This window comes from Drosophila montana, unplaced genomic scaffold (genome assembly GCF_035044405.1).
Source record: "Drosophila montana isolate Dmon_TW-CO22-7 unplaced genomic scaffold, ASM3504440v1 contig_3257_1, whole genome shotgun sequence".
NCBI classification, from domain to species: domain Eukaryota; kingdom Metazoa; phylum Arthropoda; class Insecta; order Diptera; family Drosophilidae; genus Drosophila; species Drosophila montana.
In genome coordinates, this window is record NW_026998140.1 from 1,052,567 (window position 1) to 1,075,257 (window position 22,691).

At 40.7% G+C, this 22,691-nt stretch overlaps 2 protein-coding genes across 2 annotated transcripts; one reads left to right on the forward strand and one right to left on the reverse strand.

Moving 5' to 3' along the window:
• Positions 1-2,697: 2,697 nt before the first annotated feature.
• On the forward strand, positions 2,698-3,980 carry LOC135434013 (uncharacterized). Its single transcript, XM_064690349.1, has 3 exons — positions 2,698-2,850; positions 2,901-3,442; positions 3,517-3,980. Exons 1-3 carry the CDS (start codon positions 2,800-2,802, stop codon positions 3,821-3,823), a joined length of 900 nt encoding a protein of 299 aa, XP_064546419.1. The 5' UTR covers positions 2,698-2,799; the 3' UTR covers positions 3,824-3,980.
• Positions 3,981-16,306: 12,326 nt separating this feature from the next.
• On the reverse strand, positions 16,307-17,786 carry slp1 (sloppy paired 1). The gene has a single exon (XM_064690355.1). It carries the CDS (start codon positions 17,696-17,698, stop codon positions 16,676-16,678), a length of 1,023 nt encoding a protein of 340 aa, XP_064546425.1. The 5' UTR covers positions 17,699-17,786; the 3' UTR covers positions 16,307-16,675.
• Positions 17,787-22,691: the final 4,905 nt, after the last annotated feature.

A 22,691-nucleotide genomic window follows, 5' to 3' on the forward strand; every position in this document is an offset into this window, starting at 1 on the left:
CCTCGCGGCATTTGCTGCGAGCGCCGCCACAGCCAATGGCAGCTGTGGATTGTGTTTGCCCTGGCACTCACCCTCTCTCTCGCTCGCTCGCTCGCACTCACGCGAAGCATAGCACATACGGCGCGCTCGCTCGCGCGAGCTCTTTGCTGGCGTGCGCATGTGTGCGTGCGTGTGTGTGTGTACAGATTTTTAACATTCGCGCTGCTAATTGCTGCTGACACGACACGAACGCCGGCGACGACGCCGACGCCGACTGGCCTTTGTTTTTGGCTTTTATCGTTAAGTTAGTATGTGTGTGTGTGTGTGCGTGGAGAGTTGATAGGGGAAGGGGGAAGGCAGCCGCCACGGTTTGGCCGCGTTGTGGGTTGCATTTTGATACGCCAGGTTTTTCGTTTATTCTGCTCTTTTCGCAGCAGCTGCCGCATTTGTTACAGTTTCTAACTGTTGTTGTGTTGTTGTTGTGAAGGTTCCTTTTAATGGTTTTCTTGTTTTCACACACACACACACACACACGTACGCACACATGCCTTTGTTTCGGTTTTGGTTTTGCCCCCTTTCAGAACTCGCAACGTTTAAGAGCTATGTGCGAATGTTTTATATAATGTTTATAAAACAGCACCGAAAACAAATACAATGCAAGTTCTTTTGAGGAACAGCTGCTGGCTTAGACGAAGCGCTCGATTTAGGCTCCAAATTTGTAGCTTAACTTGCGAGCGATCTTCAGAGCGTAACAAAACCCATCCTTGGAGCAAATAAATAGCTTAACTAACAAACAAAATTAAACCAAAATTAAGATTTTCAAAAAAGTTTCCACAAATCTTGAACCAATTAACAATTTGCGATGTATTATGAAGTTTTTCTCTGCGAATAATAACAAATATATATAATTTATATATGAATTATATTATATATTATATATATATGATATAAATTTATATATGAATATAAAAATGAAACATTGCGGTCAAATTTGAACCAGCGATTTGCGGCTTGACAGTTCAACGCCACATTCTGCTAAATTCGATTTTATATAGGAACTTCGACTAATTAACTAACAATAAATTGTGTATAATAACAGTTTAAAAATTATTAAACTATATTTTATTCGATTTTATTATTTATTTATCTTATAATTTTCTTCTGAGAGTTAAGTAGTCTTTTATGGTCTTTTTGAACCCTTAATTTACCCCATTCAATTTGAATTAACCTTAATTCCTTTTGCTAAACTGTTTAAGAATACAAATGCCACTTTTAACATTAAAAATTCAAGCATTTTAGCTGCATTTAGCTGCATTTTAGCTGCATTTAGCATTCAATAAATACAAAATGCAAATGCTGTTGGGTTCCTTAACAATTAGATGCAATTTGCTGCAATCGTGTGTTTCGTGGAATCTTTGAAAAGGCAGCAACAGCTGCTGCCATTCGCATGAGGCACAAGCCCGAACGGACATGTGTCCCGCTCGAAAACGCAATCATTTTGTAATCATAATAATTGTTTTCGCTCATTTGCGGGGGGCGTGAACTCAGCTCTGCTCGTGTGTGTGTGTGTGTGGAACATAAAAGGAGGACAACGCGCTCTGATTGGAGCCAAGAGCTGCCAAGGTGTAACATGTTTTACCTGCGCCCAAAAATAAACCAAAAGAAAACTAAAATAAAAATGCAGCGACAACAACAACAAGAAGAACAACAAGAAAAACAGCAGCAGAAACTACGCAAATAAAAACGTCAGACGCCATGTTGGCCAATTGTTGTAGTGTGTGGATTGTAGCTGTTCTTCTTCTTCTTCATGTTAAGCAGCCCGCAACGGAATGCGGTCTGCTTGCATGCATGTGTGCGTGCGTGTGTGTGTGTGAGCGCATGGCTAAAACTTATTGGACGTTCGCTTTGCGTGTAGAGTGGAGACATGCGCGCAAAAGCTCCACTCACTCACGCTCTCTCTCTCTCGCTCTCGCGCGTGCACATATAAGCTTAATGGGGGCCCGCAGGTCAAAACAAAATGGCGCACACAACGGCATTTTAATTGCTGGCTACACATTTTTCACAATGGATCCTCGTTTGTGTTTGCGTTTTTCAATTGAGTGTGTATTGAATTATTGTTGTTGTTCATTGTTTTGGTTTGTTGCTTGTAACAGTTTCTCCCCTAATGCCCGCCACGCAAAGCGGAAAAGGAGTATATTGGCTTTTGAAGCTATATAAATTTGCGAGCGGGTATAGCCCGGCCTTGCACGTGGCACGTATAAAATAAATTCTCTCAAAGATCTATGAATATGACGTTTGAAGCCGATCGGACGGTAAAAAAAAATCTTCATACTAACGTTTTCCGCCAATTTTCCACCGTTTCAGGTGAAATTCCCCAAAAGGCTGAAAGACGTATTCATTAAGTTCAAACCAAGGAAGCTTGGATTATGCGAAAAGTATGAAACACGTTTTAAATGATTTTTCGATTAGATCTTTTGAAAAAAAATTTGAACACGAAACGTGACCCACCAAATCTCTGACCCCCATTTCCACCAAGGAGGAATGGATTTTTTGAAAAGTGTGAAACACCCCTCAAATGAAATTGAACAAAGATCTTTGAAAATGAGTTTGAGGCCGATCAGATGGTAAATAAAAAAGTTTCATGCAAATGGTTTTCACGTTTTTTCCACACATGCGGGTGGAATCTGTCGAAGCACGTCTTCTAGCTGATACGAAAACTCTTTCCTTTTTCGTTTACATTTTCTCAAACGTCAGTTGGTTATAGTTTAGCATTTCGTGTTGATTTTTGTGTTTTACGAAATTCCTGTGAAAGTTTTCGAAATGTCTACGGCAAGTTCTCTGACGGTCCTGCTGTTTCTCAACATAATGCTCGTAGGTCTTCCGAGCCCGATATGACAATTTATAACACGTCTTTGTTGCAGCTAAAATCGCCGGACAGCTCGGACGCTGCAGCGATGCGTGTAGCTCGCACAGAGAAAATCAGCACCAGCGGCGTGTTCCCCAAATTAAAGATGACTTTTTGGAAAGACGGTAATGCAGCCGTTGGCGGGGCATTTGACAAGTGGATGCCCAATCGGCGTGGCCCACCGAGGATTAACTTTTGGGCGAAAGCCCAGCAGGAGGAGGCCGCTGCAGTTCAGAGAGCACCTAAGCAAGGAGATGCTGGAGGTGGTGCTCAGGGAGGGGGTGGTGCTCAGGGAGGGGTTGGTGCTCAGGTTGGAGGTGGGGCAGGTGGGGCAGCCAGAAAAACGACAAAAAGGGCAAAAGGTCCGAATGTAACGCACAAGGAACTAACTGTGTCCATGCCGCGATTCATAAAAAACGAGAAAGGCGAATGGGTGGCCACCTTTTGGGGCATCACCTTCGGCAAAATGTTCCGCGATACTCGATTTGGCATAGGCCACCGCTTCACACCTCTACGGTTTCTGATAGAGACTTATATGGTTTCGGATTATTATCCAAGGTGCGTAAATTTCGCCGATTGCCTTTCCAAGTCGAATCATTCTCTTCATTTTTGTTTTCTTCTCATTCTTGCAGCTACACAAATCTGGAAAACGTCTGCATTGGCCGCAGCGAAATCTACAACGTGCCCAAGGTCGTGGACTATCTAAAGCGAATGCTCTATACCAGCTGTCATCTGCATCGGCCCATTTGGTTGGACCTCAGGCGACAGATTTATCTGCAGGGCAACAGCGAGGAGTGCCATACGCCCCAAAGTGTCCGTTGGCAGGATTATATGGAATGTTCCCTGCGGCGCCATCAGAGATTGGAGTACCTAATTCCAAAGTATCCGCTGCATCAAATTGGCCACAAAAGGAATCGCTTGGCGCCATTACAGAAGTGACTACCCAATTTCTATGGGTTCTTCTTAGACATGGCTTGTCCACAGACCAGAAGTGTATCTGAATATATGTAATGTTTATATCTGTCGATCCCAATGTATATCGCGTTTATATATTTATTTAATCTTACCCAATAACAAAACGATCTTATTCGAAAAAGGTTCTATACTTGTAAGATTTGGGTTAAGATATGGCTTATATCATGGGAGGCTCTTCTTGCCTTTGCCCCACGCTGTGTACGGGAAATATGTTCCCAATTAACTCGGTTGCTTACAGTCAGATCTTGTTGAAGTTTCCAGGACTTAAATATGACACATAAAATTGTGTACATACCAAAGCGCAAGGCTCTAACTTTAAAATTGAGTTCCTTTCTTATTATAGGGGAAACCGGGGGAGGTATTCAAAAAGTGAACTATTCCCAATCTGTGTAAGGGAGAACCTTCAAATCAAGTTTGAGGTACACAGATCGTATAATCCTCGAACTTTGCGCCTAAAATCAAATATCAAAAGCGCAAGGCTCTAACTTTAAAATTGAGTTCCTTTCTTATTATAGGGGAAACCGGGGGAGGTATACAAAAAGTGAACTATTCCCAATCCTATCGAAGTTTCAAGTATATCGATCGTATAATCCTCGAGCTTTGCGCTGAAAACCAAGTCGATATTTATCGCTATTAGGTAGAAAAATATCGATAAACTAGTGCGATAATATCGACAAACTCGTTCAGAGTATGCCATAAATAAATATAGATTTCGAATATCATATCGCCAGCTTTGTTCGAATTGGCATATCCTGCTCAGGCTAGCTTAAAAAACAGGAAGCCGTATTTAAACGACAAACAGAGAGTCGAATTTTTCATTGACAAGAACTGCGGAAATGCAAACAATTTGGTTGTAAAACGCAGCTACCGCACATCAAATACGCTAAATCAATACGGCGGCTTATAGAGTATTCGAGAATCGGTCAGCGCGAGAGTTTTTAGGGGGCGAGAGCACTTTACTAATCAGCCAGATTTATAGCTGGCATTTAGTTTTGTTAGTTTTGCGGATAGACAGAAGACATGCATTTGATATTTGCCCAAAGGGCCAAATAAATCCGTGAGCATCTCTTAACCCGTTTTCACGGACTCTCAACCCGTTCGCTTGGCCGGGATCTCTCCGCGCCGCGCCGATCGCGACGTCCTTCCGGGTAGACATTGCCCGGTTTATTTTGATAAACTCAATGGCAGTTTAACCGCAGGATTAGCTTGTTTGTACGGCGGATCAACGCGACGGCATGCAAACAGAGCGGCGGCTACCTAGGCGCGGGCGTGCCCGGCTACCTGGCTTAAATGTCATATATATAGGGTATGGGCTGGCGGGTAACGGGTTAAGCAGGACATCGGCTTCCGTTGTTTACATTGTCTGTTTACATGGCAGGCAGAGGGACTCAGGACTCGGGACTCGAGTCCGCACAGTAGCCACACAATTGAGCTGCAAATTGGCCTTACCTACGCCCAGGACTCGAAAAGAGTTAAGCAAGGATTAGATATTCCTTGGCACTTAGCGGAGCTTAGCTTAGCGCGTATTAATCTGATGTTCGTGAAACTTGCGACTATTTTTCAGCCTAATCGCCGTCGCTTAGCCATCCAAATATTTTCCAACATCAGCGCGCGGGATTTGGCTCGATTAAGGCCAGCCAGCCAGCCAGCCAGCCAAGAAAGGGTTAAGGCCCGAAAGGGTTAAGTTAAAACCCTTTGCCCTGACATCTGATTTCGTTTAAGGCGCAGCAAACTACGCTTAACTTGATATACCCTGTTTTTTTTTGTTTCCTTTATCTAGGGTGTGGGGCAGGGGGCGGAGGAGGTTGGCTGCGAGCCGTGGCCAACAAATTGGCCAAATTTTGTTGAAATCACGCACAGCAGCTTTTCCGGTCTAGGGAGTCCTTTCGCAGGACAACGGGCAGTTGTGGACATCTCCCTCTCATCCCCTCCCCTCCAACTCCCTCTCCCTCTCACGTTTATGGCACTTGTTATTGTTGTTATTATCGTGCGCTTCGTTTTGCAAATAAACAGCCAAACGAGTGTGCTACAAGTGTGCCAGAGCAAGGGGTGGGTGTGGTGAGAGGGGGACAGGGGCAGGGGCAGGGTCAGGGGCTGGGCAGAAGGGGGTTTCGGTGGGAAACAGCGTATGGTTAACGACGGGTGGTTAACAGCAGCAGCAGCAGCAGGAAGTGAGCTTAGAAAGTAAGCTCTGCCCGGCTGCACCGGCTGATGAATACCCTACAAAGATTAGGCAATCAATATGCTTTACCTAGGCTGATATGTAGAGAATTACTTATTAATAATTAATAATTAATTTATTATTATCACTCGCAAGATACAAAATTATTTTTATTGTTGTATTATTATTATTATTTTATTATCATATTGTTTTTATAATTATTATTTTTATATTGTTCTTATTTTTTTGTTTATTTTCTTTGTCGAATGTAGATATGAGAATTGCATAGGAAGGTGCTTTTTTAAAATTCACACTGATTGAATATTTACTTAAATTGCAAATGGTTTTATTATTATTTATTGTTTACGAATTTTAATGTTATGAGAATTGCATAGATGGTTGCTATTTTTATTGCTATTGATTTATAATCAAATCAAATCGCAAATCTTATTATTATTATTTATTTTTGCAAATCTTGATGCAATGAGAATTGCATAGAGAGGCGCTATTTCTCATATTGCTTTAAAATGTACTCAAATCGCACTAATCATCGCTAATTTTTTTTTAAAATACCTTCAGCTCTTTCTAATTTAGCTAACATTGACTAAAATTTGACTTCGGCTAAGACAATGCTGTTGGAATAATATTTATGCCTCATTCCATGCCATTAGGAGACTTTCGTTTAGGCGTAGCGCAACGAGGCCTCAAAAATAAAATAATAAAACTGCTGTGTTGCCAGCTAACCCAACCCTCTGGCCACCCCCCCACTAGCGCTCACTCAGAGCAATGTTAGCACCCCTTTTAGGCTAACACTTGATAATTGTTGACAATGTGTTATAAACTGATTTACACGCATTTAACGAAAAGAAACACTGCCAAAACTCACGCAGCGCCAACACCAACAGAAGCAACAAAAACAACAACAATGTGGAGAAGGTCGTTAGCGTCGTCGACGGGCAACCGCTTAGATGTCATCGTTAGCTGATGTTGCTGCTGCCAAAGGGAGATGGGAATGGCAATGGAAAGGGGCATAGGCTTAAGCGGGGGGGGTAAGGAACGTGGGCAGGGGCAGCTGGTCGCGTGTGCCACGCGAGGGTGGCAACTTAAAGGGGCAAGCATGATTTGTGTGCCGTACAGTGCCGTGCCGTGCTGTGCTGTGGTCTGCTCTGGTCGGGTGTTGTTTGTGTGTTAATGAACTGCGTAACAATTAACAGCAACAACGAGCACAAATAAAGCGCAACAGCAACAACAACAACACCCAGAAGGGCGCTGTTGTTGCGGCTCAGCTTAAAAGTCAGTGGCCACGCACACGATTCCGATTCCGATTCCCATTCCAATTCCCATTCCAATTCCCATTCCCATTTCGATTCCCATTCCAAATCCCACTCCGTTTCCACAGCACACAAAACTGAGAAGCTGCTGTTGCTGCGGGTTCATTTGCGGATTTATTGCTGCATAATCGGACAACAGAAGCAAAATAAGAAGCATGCTCTAGTCTGGACAATGCTCGACTGGCAGATACCCTGTTTAGCTACAATTTGGCTATTTGCTATTATCAACAATTGTTAACAGATTAAGCTGTTTATTTTGCCAATTAATTCTAATTAAGCCAGACTAGCTATATTTTAAAGCTGAAATGTAGCTATTTTCAGAGATATTTATCAACATTTTAAACGTATTTAGCTATTTGTATTGGCTATTTATACTTAGAGCGCTAATACAGCAATATTTAATAGCTATATGACAGCCATATTTTATGGCTAAAATGTGGCTATTTTCAGAGATATTTGACAAAATTTTAAACGTATTTTACTATTTGTACTGGTTTTTTGTTGTTGCTTGTAGTGCTAATCTAGATATATTTAATAGCTATGACATGGCACAACAGCTATTTTCAGCTAAAATGTAGTCATTTTTAGAGATATTTATCAATATTTAAACCTATTATAATAGCACTTATGGCTATATTTTATAGCTTAAATATAGCCGCATGGCTCAATTCACGAGTCTCAGTAAAAATTTAAACATATTTAGCTATTTTTTGGCGTTTTTTCGCTTATAAAGCAAATATAGCTATATTTTATAGCTAAAATGTGGCTATTTGCAGAGGTTTTTGTTAAAATTGTATGATTTTTTATAGCCTATTTGCAATAAAAAAAAGCTAATACTGGCATTTTTATAGCTCAAGTGTGGCTATTAGAAGATACTCTGCCAAAATTGTAAACTGATTTAGCTATTTATATGCTCTTTTTGTGCTAACAAAATAGATCCAGCAATGTGCTGTGGATCGCGGCTAGTCCCTATTTTGAACTAAAGCAAATGCATTTTAAAATAACTCTTGCATTTGCGGCCTGATTATGAAAATTGCAGGACTTAAAGATGACATTTATATGCAAGGATATACCAAAAATTAAATTTGCCCACTTTAGTTTTTGGAAGTCCAAAATGCGGAACATTCTGGGTCTGCGTATACCAGTCGATAAGCTTTAAATCAACATATGAGTCCCTAGATCTTACGAAATTAAAAACAAAAATAAACAGACTTGATATTGATATTTATCGTTTGAGAGTTATCGATGACTTGCGATGTCCTCCACTCGGATAGTCTTATATTTAGTCTTATATTTATATTTTTTTTAAACTGTTGCAGATTAGATTTTTAACGGATAAGGTTTTCTGCTTGTAGTTTTTAGATTTCCATATAGCACAACTATCGATTGGCAATCGAAAATAATCAGTTTAAGTTTCCATAAATTTTTAAAAAATATTCTCTGAGATCGTTCACACAGATACAGAATAAATAGGCAACTTTCTGCCTGTTGCGCAGACTTGCAATACGCCCGCTTTTAACCAATTATAAAGGCTACAGGGTATACGAATAGAGAAAGTGAAAGAACATACCCTGGCTTGGTTGATTATGCTGGTGCCGCTTGCCGTTTGCCGTTTGTTGGTCACTTGGTTCCACTGGCCGCTGATCCAAATCAATTTAATTGAGGTCCAGGCACGCTGGGCCCTTTGGCCCGTCTTAATTTGTCCAATGTGTTGGCAGTCAATGGTTGCCCCTTGCCGAGTGCCCACTGTATCAGTGTGAAATCTGTCAAATGACATGGGCTCTATCCGCACGATCTGCAAAAGGAAGTTGGGGTTACCAAGTGCAATTGAAAGGATGCCGGGGCAAGTAGACAAAAGCAATTAGGAGCCCGACAGACAGTCGAAATTTTGTAACAATTCGAATTTTTAGATTCAAGTGCGAAATTCCAATTGTAAATGATACACGGATCCGATTAACCTTTGATAGTTAAATAAATAGAGAGTTCTAGCTTCAGGTTATATCATATTTTTAATCTAATTGTAATTACATTCTATTAATAAAAAAAAGTCTAATAGCATTTCTTACAAATAAAGGAGTTTTTTTGTTAATTCCACGCTGAGGAGTGAAACATTCACGAAAGTCCGCTACATGAAATTTATCATATTTTTCAACCGTATTATGCATTTAGTTTCTATTAATAGCAAAATCATTTTTCATTTCTTAGTAATAAAGGAGTTACTGCTAAATCCACGCGCAAATGCGGAAAATTCACGGAAGGTATAAACTTATTATTAAACTTATCGTACTTTACAAAAATATTCTGCATTTAGTTTCTATTAATAACAAACTTTTTATAACATTTGTTTTAATAATAGAGTAGTTTTGGCTGATTCCACGCGTAAGTGCGGAAAATTCAGGGAACGTGGTAGAAAGAAACATTCTTAGTTTAACATTCGAAGAAATTCACACACATTTTCAATAATCTATCTTATTTCTATAACATTTCTAACGGCAAGGGAAACGCATGCTTAAAACTGGGAGCTAATAGTAATTGTAAGGCATCTAGAAGAGTGAAATATACTTGTGGATTGTTCAGCTCAAGTCTTGCCTCATTAATGTTGTACTGGAACTCGTACTACCTATAGCACGATTTTCGCCAAGGCTATAGACGACAGTCACATGACAATTTATTGTCATTTATCGTTGATTTATGTCTTCGGCTCAGGCTGCCGGCGACCCACAAAACGGACACTAAGCAGCTGAGTTACGTATTTAAATTTAGCGACACTATCGATCGACCAACATATAGAAGCTATACACGATATGGATGGGAAGCCTTGCAAGTCTTGGTCGGGCGTGTCACCTATATACTGCTGGCCCCTACACCCCTCCATCCATCCACCCCTCCAGCCTGCTTTATGCGACCGCAGAGTGACCACAAAATGTGTTTTTAATTGAATGCGATGTGCGGCGGCTGCCCAGCTCAGTGATGAGGGCAAATGCACATTCAAATGTTTATTAATAAAATAATTGTTAACCCATGGCACAAATACTAATCAAATAATGGCAACACAAACGACGGCAACAACAATGAAAGCGCAATGAAAATATTTGAAAACAAGCAAAGAGAGTTCTCGTCGCGAGTGATCGACTAGCAGATACCCTGTGCTCTGTTCCCTGCCATAGAAATGCATTCTTGAGTAACTCCGGTATTTATAGTCCGATCTTTGTGAAACTTTCAGGGCTTAGATATGGCATACCAAAGTTTATGCATGCCGAAGCCCAAGATCCTATCGTTAAGAATACACTATAAATTAGAAATATATTCTTGAGTAACTTCGGTTCTTACAGTTCGATCTTTATCAAACTTTCAGGGCTTAAATAAGCCATGCTAAAGTTTATGCATGCCAAAGCACAAGGTTCTGCCTGTCAAAATAAGTTTTATTCTTGTTTTAAGGGAAGTAGGAGAAGGTATCCACAAAATGGAAATATTCTTAGCCTTTGTGTATGCTACGAGAATCTATGTACCAAATTTAATATAGCTATCTATTATAATCCTCGAGTTATTAACAATGAAGAGAGAGTTTCTCTTGGCATAGGAAAATAGATTGTTCCAATTTCTCTAGCTTTTGTAGATGTTACTACTTCCTCTATCATACATAGGTACAGAAACAGCATACACTTCTCACCCACTTCGATTGGTTACAGGGTATAAATATTTGTAGCGACACACAACAAACCGCCTGCATGTGGGTAGGTGGCTAGTTGACGACTGTAGAGGGCATATCTATATATCTAGAGTCTAGGCGAGTGACGAGAGTTGCTCTCTAATTAGTTTCTTTCATTATCTTGGCCTCTCTGTTGACCCGAATTTCAATTAAGTTAATTTACGCGCGCGTTGCACATCGTGACCAGGGAGAATCAGACTGGGCCTCGGACTCGGACTCTGACACTGTTGCGCGACCTCTCAACGGAACCAATTCAGAATAATAAATAAATGTACTACATATGTGAATGAATCCGTAGTAGTAGTAGTAGTAGCTGCTGCTGCCGGCCAATTGTTGTCTGTTGAAGAAATACTTTTGATCAAGAAAATACGCGCACAATTAAAAGAAATTATGAATGAGTATGAATAATGAATGCACTTGAAGTCGCACTCATACTCCGATGACTGGACCCGCTCGATTGAGCCCCGGACTGAACCCCAGAAACGGAAGTGAGTTCAGGCGGGTTGACAAGACGACGACGCCTGACAACTTGCCACATGAACTCCGATGTCAGAAATTGCAGATGGTCTACAGCTGCAAGAGTTAACAATCCGATTCGTGACACGCGATTTGCGAGTAGGTGCTTCTCATGAAATCATATCGTAAATCTATGTATACATAAATATATATAAGAATAAACTTAATATATATATATATATATATATCAAGAGTTTTTCCAGACGGACTGAAAAACGCAGCTGAATAAGTGTACTTTGACGTCATGAGTTCGCTTGACTTTGTTGTTTGAGCGTCGGACTAGCAAGCTAGAAGTCGCTGGTTCAAATTCAGCGGAAAATGTAACATTTTTAAGCTGCTTCTTCAATTGGTTATAGTACACCAAGAAATATATTGAATAATTATTATAATTTTTCGTTTGTTTTGTCAACTACAATGTTATTGGGCTGAGCGTCTGCTCTGCTAAACACAAAGTTAAGGGTTCAAATCCCCGTATTTATATATATATTATGTACATTCTTAAATTAAACGAAATATAGAAATTAAAACATTTCTTTTGTCAACTACAATGCCATCATATGTATACATTCTCAGGAATCAAGACATATTTAAGTGAACGCAGAGACAGCATGCTAAACACAAAGTTGAGGGTTCAAATCCCCGTGCATACAAGACAGAATATATCTAGCTTTGTAATTGATAAAGAATAATATGTATTCTCTAATAAATTCAAACAACAATTCAAAATTGGAGAGTTATTTAATAATTTCATATATATAATTTGTTGATATATAAAAAGGAAAATATGTGTTCCCTAATAAAAATATTTAATAATTTCTAATAAATATTTATTTGCATTAATAGGGAAAATTTCTGTTCCAAATTTTGTTGATATATTCTCAAAACCTTTTTATATCTCTTCTCAGTTCTTTCACTTGATTAATTTCTTTTACTTTATTCGAATTTCTGTTACTATTATCTCAAATCTTGATTATTTATGGCAGCTATTAACAATTCCTTGCTTCTAATCATATATCTTGTTCCCCAACATCTTGTTTTCTGCTTTCCACGCATCTTCCACACTCATCCTGCACAAAGTTGTCTAGCCTAAACTTATCTACTATCTACTTACAGCGATTGTCTATTCATCACCTCGAGAACAAGAAGAACATCCCGGCGAGAGACAAAGCGACTAAAACCTCAACGCGTCGGGTTAAGCCTCAAAGACAAACTAACCGATCTATATACAATATATATAAAATATTTATACGAGAGAGGGAGGGAAAGAGAGAGGGAGAAGGAGAGAGAGAAAAATCTGAACTGGTTGGATGGGCTTGAATCATTAATGAAACTAGGCTTAGTCCTGCTCTAGCTGCCTCAGCCTGGGGCAGACTAAATGCACAAAAAGTGTAACAAACGGCACACGCAAACGCAGCCGGGAGAAGGTAGAGAAGGTTGAGAAGGGAGAGAGACAAAGCCTAAAGGTAATCAGCTTGTGCTGCTTCTCGCTGCTCCTTGCTGCTCCTTGCTGCTCTTTCGACCACGTAATCCGTGCACTTAACCCGGGTAATAAGATAAGTAAGGCAGATCCGTTTTTCGGCTGCCGCAGCTTGTTGTTATCTTTGTAAATTGCATGTCGAGCACTTAAGCCAATTCTCAAACTCAAACTCCGAACTCAACTCGAAACTGGTTAAGCACAGCAAGTCCGCGCGTGCTGCGGACCTCCGGAGACCGCCGGAGACTGTGTGTGTGATACAGTTAAGAGAAATCCCATCTAGCAGATCCCATGAACCAATAATTCCACAGGTCAACACAAGGACACAAACTGCTTTAGCGACTTAGACCAGTTCGAAATTGAGCCCGGAGTCTCAGGTCTCGTCCCTTGGCTTAGGTAAGTGGATTCAATCAGCAAATCCCGTGCTCCCGTGCATCAATTGCCGCAATGTGTTAAGTATATAATGCGCTCATCCAAAACTATTTCAATAACAAGCGGCTACTTAAGCCGGGCAACTGCCCAATCAAACAATGCAACTCCGTTCCCAACAGTTTCTCACAGGATTGTAAGTCGCCGAGGCTAAGCTTGGCTTCTATATGCAAAATATTGGATGGCATATGGGACTTATGTGTGGGCCCGATTTAACTCTTGCATGTGTTCTTGAGCCCGGCCTAAACCCCAAATATTCGCATACACATGAAAACATGCGAGTTGAAGTGAGCAAAAGGCGGGCTTGGATTAAAGCACGGATATTGTAATCTATTAATATGGGAATTAAAAAATACATATATATGAAATAATTCGAATTCAATATAAAATGTAGATTGAAAAGCTTAAAGGGAATACAGTTTTATATATTTTTGTTATCATATGAAAAAGATATGATAAAAAAAAATAAATAAAATTCTATTCCCAGGTTTAAACTAACAGAAATTACGCGGCATTGCCCGGCGCAAACTAATAAACACACGTTCAAATCTTATTTAAAGAAAATTAAATTGGAAAAGCCTAGTCCTTATATTTTTACTAGCAGAAATTACCCGGTGTTGCACGGCTCAAATAAATTAATTATTTACACATATTTCTATCTTATTTAAACGAAAATTAAATATTAAAGCTCAATATGTGCTAATAAAAAAAGAATAGTTTTCTTTAAACTTTATACCAGCAAAATGATTCGGCGTTACCCGGCTAAAATTATTTAATTATTAATTACTAACACATTCATATTTTATTTTTGAAAATTAATTGAAATGTTCAAAGTTTGTTTTCAACTTTATTCCGAAAGAAATTACGCGGCATTGCATGGCGCAAACTTTTATTCATTCATATCTTAGTTATTTAATAAAAAATTGCATTTTTCTTTGTAAATAACCACAAATTTAATCAACAATTACAATTGAAAATATTGAAATAATAATAATTGAAAATTCTTGCAGAGTTGAACCGGCGATTTCTCGCTTATTAGTTTAGGTAACTAAGTACTGTCGACATTCTTGATTTCGTGAAGCTTTGACATACTTTAAACTCGGTTTTCAATTAACCAAGTTAATAACTGAAACCTTCACGCGTTCATTTGGCACCAACTGTTAAGCTGACTTCAGGCCTATAACAACTGTGTCCATTCATTCCCCCCTACCCAACCTGCCCCTCCCCCTCCCCATCTCTCTTGAGAGGCAGCCAGTGCTGCTTGGCACCCTATAAAACTGCCAGCTAATCGTTTCAATAACATGATTTACCCACAAACAAAACCCAAAACAGACACAGTGTCCGAACAATAATTTACAATTATTGAAAATGGAAGAAGGAAAATGAAAGAAAATAAAAGAGATGAAAATACGAGTATGATAATTGCTACCGAAACCGTCGCTCACTCACGCAACTGACTAACGATGATATTAATTATCATTTTCTTGAAACAAATCGATGAGGGAGCGAGAGGGAGAATCACAGAGAGAGAGAGAGAGAGGGAGAGAAAAGCGCAGTATTTATGATATGAGCGGGCCTTGTTAGAAGAGGAACTTGTTGATGCCAGCGATGATCATGATAATGACAATGATAATGATAATGACAATGATAATGATGATGATGTTTGTTCTGATGATTGTTGATGCTCCGTTTTTCTCACATGTTGCGCACTTAACACACACACACACACACACACACACACAGCTGTGATCACAAGTGATCAAAGCGCGGCTGCCGCACAAATTTCTATCTCTGAAAATTTTGGAATATTTGAAAATGTAGACATCAACAGAACAAAACAGTTTGAGAAATTTCAACAACGCCTTCGCTACCTCTAGAGTGTGTGTGAGAGAGAGAGAGAGAGAGCGAGAGCGGGAGAGAGAGAGAGGGAGAGAGATGAAGTGAAAAAAGTGGCCCCGCTTGGCATTGTCGGTGCCCTTTTTGCTAGGGTTCTCATCTTTCACTTTTACCCAGAGCATATTAGTTGAAAAATTGTATAACAAAAGTTAAGAAAAATTGTTGTATTTACACACACACACACACACACACAGACATGTGTGTGTAGGCAAATAGACGTGTGCTGGATCAGACAATGGCCTGGCTGGAACTGGACCCCGGCAAGGAGTCCTACGTGCGCAGGGTTCGGGCTAGTTGGGTTACCTGCGGTGCGGGGCACAGCTGGAGTTGTCACTGGGCATGTAAAGAGCCAAGAAATTGAGACAACAACACGACAACAACAACAACGGCAACAACAAAAACAACAACTTAGCTGATCGCCCCTTTTCTCTCTCTGCGCACAGCTTCAAACAAATCTCATGTTTGCCGCCTAATTAAGTCATCAGGCAGCTAAAAGCAGCTAAAAAGGCAGCTAATAGCTGACCCAAGGCAGTTGGTTTTAAAGCTAAAACTAGCGGAAAGTGACCAAAGGCAGCTAGAATTAAGTTAAGTTCCAAGAGAGAAGCTTAAAAGAAGCAAAAGCAGCTCGAAATAAGTTAAGCAAAAGCAAGAAAAAAGATAAGATATGCTAAAAGTAGCTGGATATAGAAAATGTTAAAAATAGCTAAAAATAAGTATTCATAGCCATAATAATAAGAAAAAGGCTAAAATGTATTGATAAATAGCCTGAATCAAGTTAAACTTAGCTTGAAATAAGTTAAGTTCGCTCGAAAGTAGCTTGAATCAAGTTAACAACTGCCAAAAACAGCTGAAAATGTTTGAAATTTGCTAGAAATTAATATAAGTTATATAAAAATAAGAACAATTTCAAGTTTTTTGTTCATTTAAAATGTTTTTTTTATTAGTTTTATGTATTTAATAAATAAGTTTTTTTTATTTACTTCTAATGTAGCCAAACTACAAGCCGCCATGCCGAGTGCTGGGCGGCGGAGCAGCTGTATTTGAATTGTATTTTTTTTTTTTCTTTAGCCTGGGGCGCTGCTACTCAAATGCTAGCCAGAAAGCTAACCGGCTGTCCAGGCCGGCGCTGGACACAAACAAATTTGTTGGCTCTTGCTAAATGCAACATTCAGACGTCAAAGGGGATTGTGTGTGCGGCTTCTTGCTGTTGACAACGGCGACGACGACGGCGGCGGCGGCTTAACCAAAGCCTTGTCCCATTAAACCAAAACGCTGGGCGTGGCAAACGTGGCTGGTCGCCTTAGCTGGCCGGGAATTTGCCAAAGAACTGCATGCGCTGAAAGAGCTCGGCATTCATATGCACGCCCGGATAGCCCTGCAGCTGTGGATGGGCGGCAGCGGCGGGCGGCGGCGGCGGTGGTCCAGCGGCTGATGGATACTGCATCTGTGGCTGTCCATAGGCAGCAGCAGCAGCGGCAGCCGCAGCGGCCGCCTGATAGGCAGCCGGATTCATGCGCTGATAGAGGGCAGCGGCGGCGGCAAATTGCATGCCCGGATAGCCATAGCCCGCCGGAGCGCCATAGCCGCCGGCCAGCATGGGCGAGAAGATGGCCTGACGGTAGGCGGCGAGTCGGGTGCGACTGGCGCCGGGATTTTTGCGTCGCAGCTTGCCGGTGGTCTCGCCAATGAATACCTCCTCGGCGGAGGGGTCCAGAATCCAGTAGTTGCCCTTGCCGGGATCATCATAGCTGCGCGGTATTTTCGTAAAGCATTTGTTCAGGCTCAAATTGTGGCGTATGGAGTTCTGCCAGCCGCGCTTGTTCGCCTTGAAGTACGGAAACCGATTGATCAGATACTGATAGATCCCATTCAGGGTCAGTCTCTGTTCGGCGCTGTCCTGTATGGCCATCATGATGAGCGCATTGTAGCTGTACGGCGGCTTTTTGTTATCATTGCTGCCGGCGCTGAGCTTCTGCTTCTTGCTGGGATTGCCCGCATGCTCGCTGCTGCCATCACTGTCCTCCTCGCCGTCCAGCTCGATGTCCTCATCATCGAATTCCTCCACATCCAGCTTGTCATTGTGCTGCGAGGACAGCGATTCGGCGGCGCTGCTCATCGGCGTGCTGGTTCTCGAGGGGCTATCAAAATCTTCAGATGCGGACAGCTCACCGTCAGAGTTGGCATATGGATGCGGATGATAATGGGGATGCGTTTGATGTGGCATTGGCTCTTGCTTGATCACGGGTGCTGTTGGTTTTTTGGCCAAAATGGCATCGATGGAGAAATTGCTCTTGAATTCCATTTCGCAGACACTTTTCACCATATTTGCAAAGTATTTATCAACAATTTTACTGCTATGTTAACGAAACACACGTTTGTAACTGTTTGTTGCGTTGTGCACGTTGCGAGGCGTCGCTCAATACTGACTCTCCATACCAGCAAGGCGCGCTATTTATACGCAGCGCTGCAGTGAGCGCGTCTTACACACACACACACGCTGCAGTGAGCGCGTCTCATGCACACACACATACGCTTCAGTTGACGCGACTCGCGCACACACACACACGCGCACGCACGCGCTCAGAGAGCGCGCACAGGCTAGGTATACAGCGCAGCATTGACTCCGCCTCTCGCTCAAACCGGTTTGGCTGACCATTTTGTTCCACTTGCCATCCACACACAAGCACACACACACAAACGCGCACTCTCGCACACACACACTGGGCTGTTTGTTTTTGTTGCTGGCCGCCGTTTGTTTTGGAACTTGTGGATGTTTATTTGCAGCCCTTTGCTTGGCTCGGCGTCAAAATATCCATTACATCCAATCCAAACAGGGGTTGCTGCGCCGCTCTGCTTGTAGGCGTATGGCTGTTGATTATACACACACACACACAGACAGTCTGGCTCACTCGCTCTTTCTCTCTCTCTCCCTTTCTAGCTGCTGCGTCTTGTTTTGATTCGGCATATTGCACAGTTAATTGCTATAAAAAGGCAGCAACAACAACAACGGCAAAAAGTTGCGCTTTAATCAAACAAGAAATTCACGGAATCTGCGCTTAATCCAATCCCAAAATTAGTTCAGTTGCAATTCGCTCTCTCTCTTTCGCTCTCTCTCTCTCTCTCTCACTCGCTCGCTGCCTGTGGGATTACTTGACAATCCACTTGGGCTTAAAATTTTTGGCTGATTTTCGCTGATTTGCAACAGCTCAATGGAGCTCAAGTGGCAGGTAATCCCCTGGCAAGTAAAGGGTTAAGCATGTGCCACACGGATTTGTTCTACTTTCGCAGCAGATTTATTAAATCGCGCTTCTTCAGAATTTGCCCTTCTCGGTTTTTGGGCATTTGATATGCACATTTGGCAATGGATCCAAGCAATCATTTGTCAGATATACAGATATACTTAAAAGTAAGCTCTGTTGGCTTTAGTTACTGACTTTGCTCAGATTTGCAAGGGGCTCGAGCCAAGATATAGAACAATATCCGTTTAGCTAAGCAGCCAAAAGAGAGCTAAGCGAGATCGAGAGCTAAATATTTTGGTCTGAACATTAGAAATGATTGTGTAAGTAATGGAAGAGGGAATATTAAGACTGTCTTTACAAGTAATATAATACTTATTTATTTTGTATTATACTCAATATAACTCTTAGTATGTTCTTAGTTAAAGACTTTACAATCTTCTGATTTTATAAGCCACAAATCCAGCAGGGCTTCTTAGCACCATTTACTTGAATTTTTGAATATATAAATCTTTCAAATTTAAAACAAGTATTTCAATCTGTCATATTAATAATCAATATTTAAATATTTATTATATACATATTATTAATATATTAATAAATATATGATTTGTAATTAAATCTTCATATCAATATCATATTAATATTATATTAAAAGACAGAAAAAACTATATTCGGGCAGTAGGAACTTAATTTTCCTTTTCCCAATTGCTAAAACAACATTTTCCCTAAAATGCAATATTTTAAAATTAATCAATTTCCATCAAGCACTTTTAAGGTAATTTATTGTTTATTTAAAATGAAAAGAAATATACAAAAATATTTCTCAAAAATATCTGCATAGTCTTGGGTCAGAAATGTTCTCAAGAATTCAACACATATGGAACATTAATAATATTGTGATACTATAGAAAGATATATAATTATTATACATATTGAAAATTGAGAAGAAACCAATACATTTCTGATTTTAATATCAGATCAAAATATTTTAAAATGGAAAGGTCGCCAAAAATTTCTTCATTTGAACAAAGAAAGTTTCGATATTTTGGCTAGTCGACAACTTTTGCAAGCCGAAATGTGTGAACAGGAAACTGTAGGGTATACGAGCTACCTGCCAAGCGAGCACCATAAGCTTGTGCTATAAATCCAGGTCATAAAGCCAGCCATAAAGTAATAGCTATACATATACCTAGAAGTTAAGAGCGGGATTCATTCAAATCTAGCTAGATTTATCAATAAAGCAAAGATTTGCGGGGCACATGCAGCCAGATCCTCCAACGACGAGATACTCTCATCTCGTTCCGCACTCGATGCATGCCAAATGTGGCCCACACATCCCGGAGATCGATGATGGGCATTGTTCGTCCATGAAATCGGCAAGGTTCCAGAGCGAGAAACCTGGCACGACAAAAGAAGCGCAAGGAAGTGCGAGTCGAGCGCGACAAATGCCGCAGGCGAATGTGTCCTTTTTATCGACAACGAACGAACGGAGCGAGTGTCCTGCCGCGTCCAGTCCCTTGGCCTGTTGACAGGCCCTTTGCACATTACGATCAATTATGAGACTCAATGCGCTCCGGCGGCGTAACGAATCCGGCTGGAGTCTCCGAGAGTTCCTAGTCTCCCCCCGCCCGTGCGAATCTTGTGGCATTAATTCAAAATTACATGCACATTGTCCGGCTGGCAACCGACTACTCGGAATTGCATCTCTCTCTCTCTCTGTTTTTTAATGCGCCAGGCGTGGCCGGACAAGCGTGAAGCTCGCCTAAGTGTGGTCTGGCAATGAAACCATAATGTCAACCAACAGGCGGCCACAACCCGGCCCTGACAGCGTGGAGCTGTGCCCGACGATCACCGACGATCATCAACTGTGTGACACATCCGACATATCGCAAACCAGCCTGTTGGCCATGGCCAAAAAGTCACCCGAACTGCATTTCACGCATCTCTCAACAGGTAGCTTAAATGCGGCAAAGTGCACATTATTGAATTGAAATTGATTTCAACACTCTGTTGCGAAGTTATATGAAACATTTTCCCTGTTTTTTATGGGGCAAAGGTTTATATCTGGAAAAAGGAAGCATCTTCGAGCTGAAACTAGGGAACTGTGTTAGGTAGAGAATAGAGAAATTTGGAATACATATGATCTATTACCATAAAAGAGAAAAGGAATGTATGTCAGGCAGAAGGAAGAATCACCGAGCTTATAAAGTAGCTTAAACTCGAGATCTATGTAAGTTAGAGACTTGAAATTTTGAATACATATGCTCTATTATCATAAAAAGAAAAGGTATGTATATCCGAGCTCATCAAGTCGCCCGATCTCGATAACTATGTAAGTTGGAGACTTGAAATTTGGAATACATATGCTTCACTACCAACAACAAAACGAGTTAAAAATTTCTTTGCGATATCTTCTACCATTTTTAAAATATCGCTTAATATCGCTTTGAAGACGATTGGTTTTTTAGCCATAACTCGAGGAATCTAAGAGCTAGATACACCAAACTTAGCGTGTAGGTTCTTTTTTGGCACATACAGACACGGATTGCTTCATTTTAAAGATATCACCCATCATTCCCAAATAATATTGCAGAATAATAACTTTTAGAGCTAGCGCCTTGCGCCTTGGTATACACACACTTTTGTGTGCCATATTTGAATCCTGAAAATCTTATAAAGATCGAACCATGAACAGCCAAGTTAATTAAGAGGGCATTTCCTATATAGAGTCAGCGTAGAAGCAGCACAGCTAGCGGATTGTCTGCTTGTGTGTGTGTGTGTCTGTGTGTGTGTGTGTGTGTGTTACTTTAATATTTCTATAAAAAAAAATAGATTTTAATATTACAAATCACTTTACAGCCCGAAATCTTCTGATTTTCGAGCCCCAAGCTCCACTTTATAATTCAAAGAAATATTTGGGCACAAGAAACAATTAAAAAGAAATAAAATTAAGATAAAAACATTTGTTTTAAATACAGTTTCGAGCATTTTTTTGGATTTTTTGGCAGCAGCTGATGTGCGTCTGCGTCTGTGTGGGCGAGCATTTTGAGGATCTGTCGGCTTTGAGCCGTTTTGAAATCAATTAGTTTTGTCGCGGCTGTCAAAATGCGCCAGGATCAGGCTGTACACACACACACAAACACACACACACACAGATACACATGAACGGAGACTAGGTAAAAGTCGAAAAGTCATGCTTGCAACATGCTTAGCCGCAGTTGCAGTTGCAGTTGCAGTTGCAGTTGCCGTCGGCGCTGCCTTTGAACCGGCGACCGCTGGTCATGGCATTTGCAAAAATTTCCAACTCAATTAGTTGAACTCTGCCCACGCCGAGTAAAAAATACAAATACATATATAGATATAGATATGTGTATATATGAAAAGAGAAGCCGCTTGGGCCACAAAAGAGAAATGAAAATTCGAGGCGTTCAAATCTACATTTATCCTCAGCCGAGGGGCGAGGGGCGCGGAGTGCGGGGTGCGGCGGGGCATCTTTTCATTTGGTTTTGGTTTCTTTCACCGGCAACCTTTCAACTTTGCCGACTGAGTGCATCATCATTACTGCGTCAAAGTGCGCTGCCTACTTTTTGTTTTTGTTTCATCCACAGCTCTTTAATATACCCTACAGTAGGGTAGTACAAGTTTGTGCTGAAATGTGTAACGCAGGGAAGCAAAGATCTTTGAAGTCTTAAAGTGTATGTATACTTAATATACTTATGTATCTATGTATCTATCTATCTATCTATCTATCTATCTATCTATCTATCTATCTATCTATCTATCTATCTACCTATCTATATATCTAGCTATCTAGCTATCTAGCTATATATCTATCTATATACTTATATCTGTATCTAAAGCTGAGTCTATTTCTAACTAGACTCTCGCTCGGATCGAACTACTATATCAGATAGCTGCTTTCTTTTTCTGTCTTTCAAGATCTCCTGACCAAACTTGGCGTTTCCCACTTTAAGTATACTACTTATATACGATATATAAGAGCAATATACTATATCATATAGTTAGGATCGTGCTATAATAAGTATGACAAACTATTTTCCTACATACTCAAATCAA

Excerpts from the sequence above, each read along its gene's own strand:
- LOC135434013 (XM_064690349.1), top strand. The coding sequence starts at position 2,800 with ATGTCTACGGCAAGTTCTCTGACGGTCCTGCTGTTTCTCAACATAATG. Across the intron at positions 2,851-2,900 it reads TGTTTCTCAACATAATGCTC|CTAAAATCGCCGGACAGCTC; the intron begins GTAGGTCTTCCG and ends TCTTTGTTGCAG. Across the intron at positions 3,443-3,516 it reads GTTTCGGATTATTATCCAAG|CTACACAAATCTGGAAAACG; the intron begins GTGCGTAAATTT and ends TCATTCTTGCAG.
- slp1 (XM_064690355.1), bottom strand. The coding sequence starts at position 17,698 with ATGGTGAAAAGTGTCTGCGAAATGGAATTCAAGAGCAATTTCTCCATC.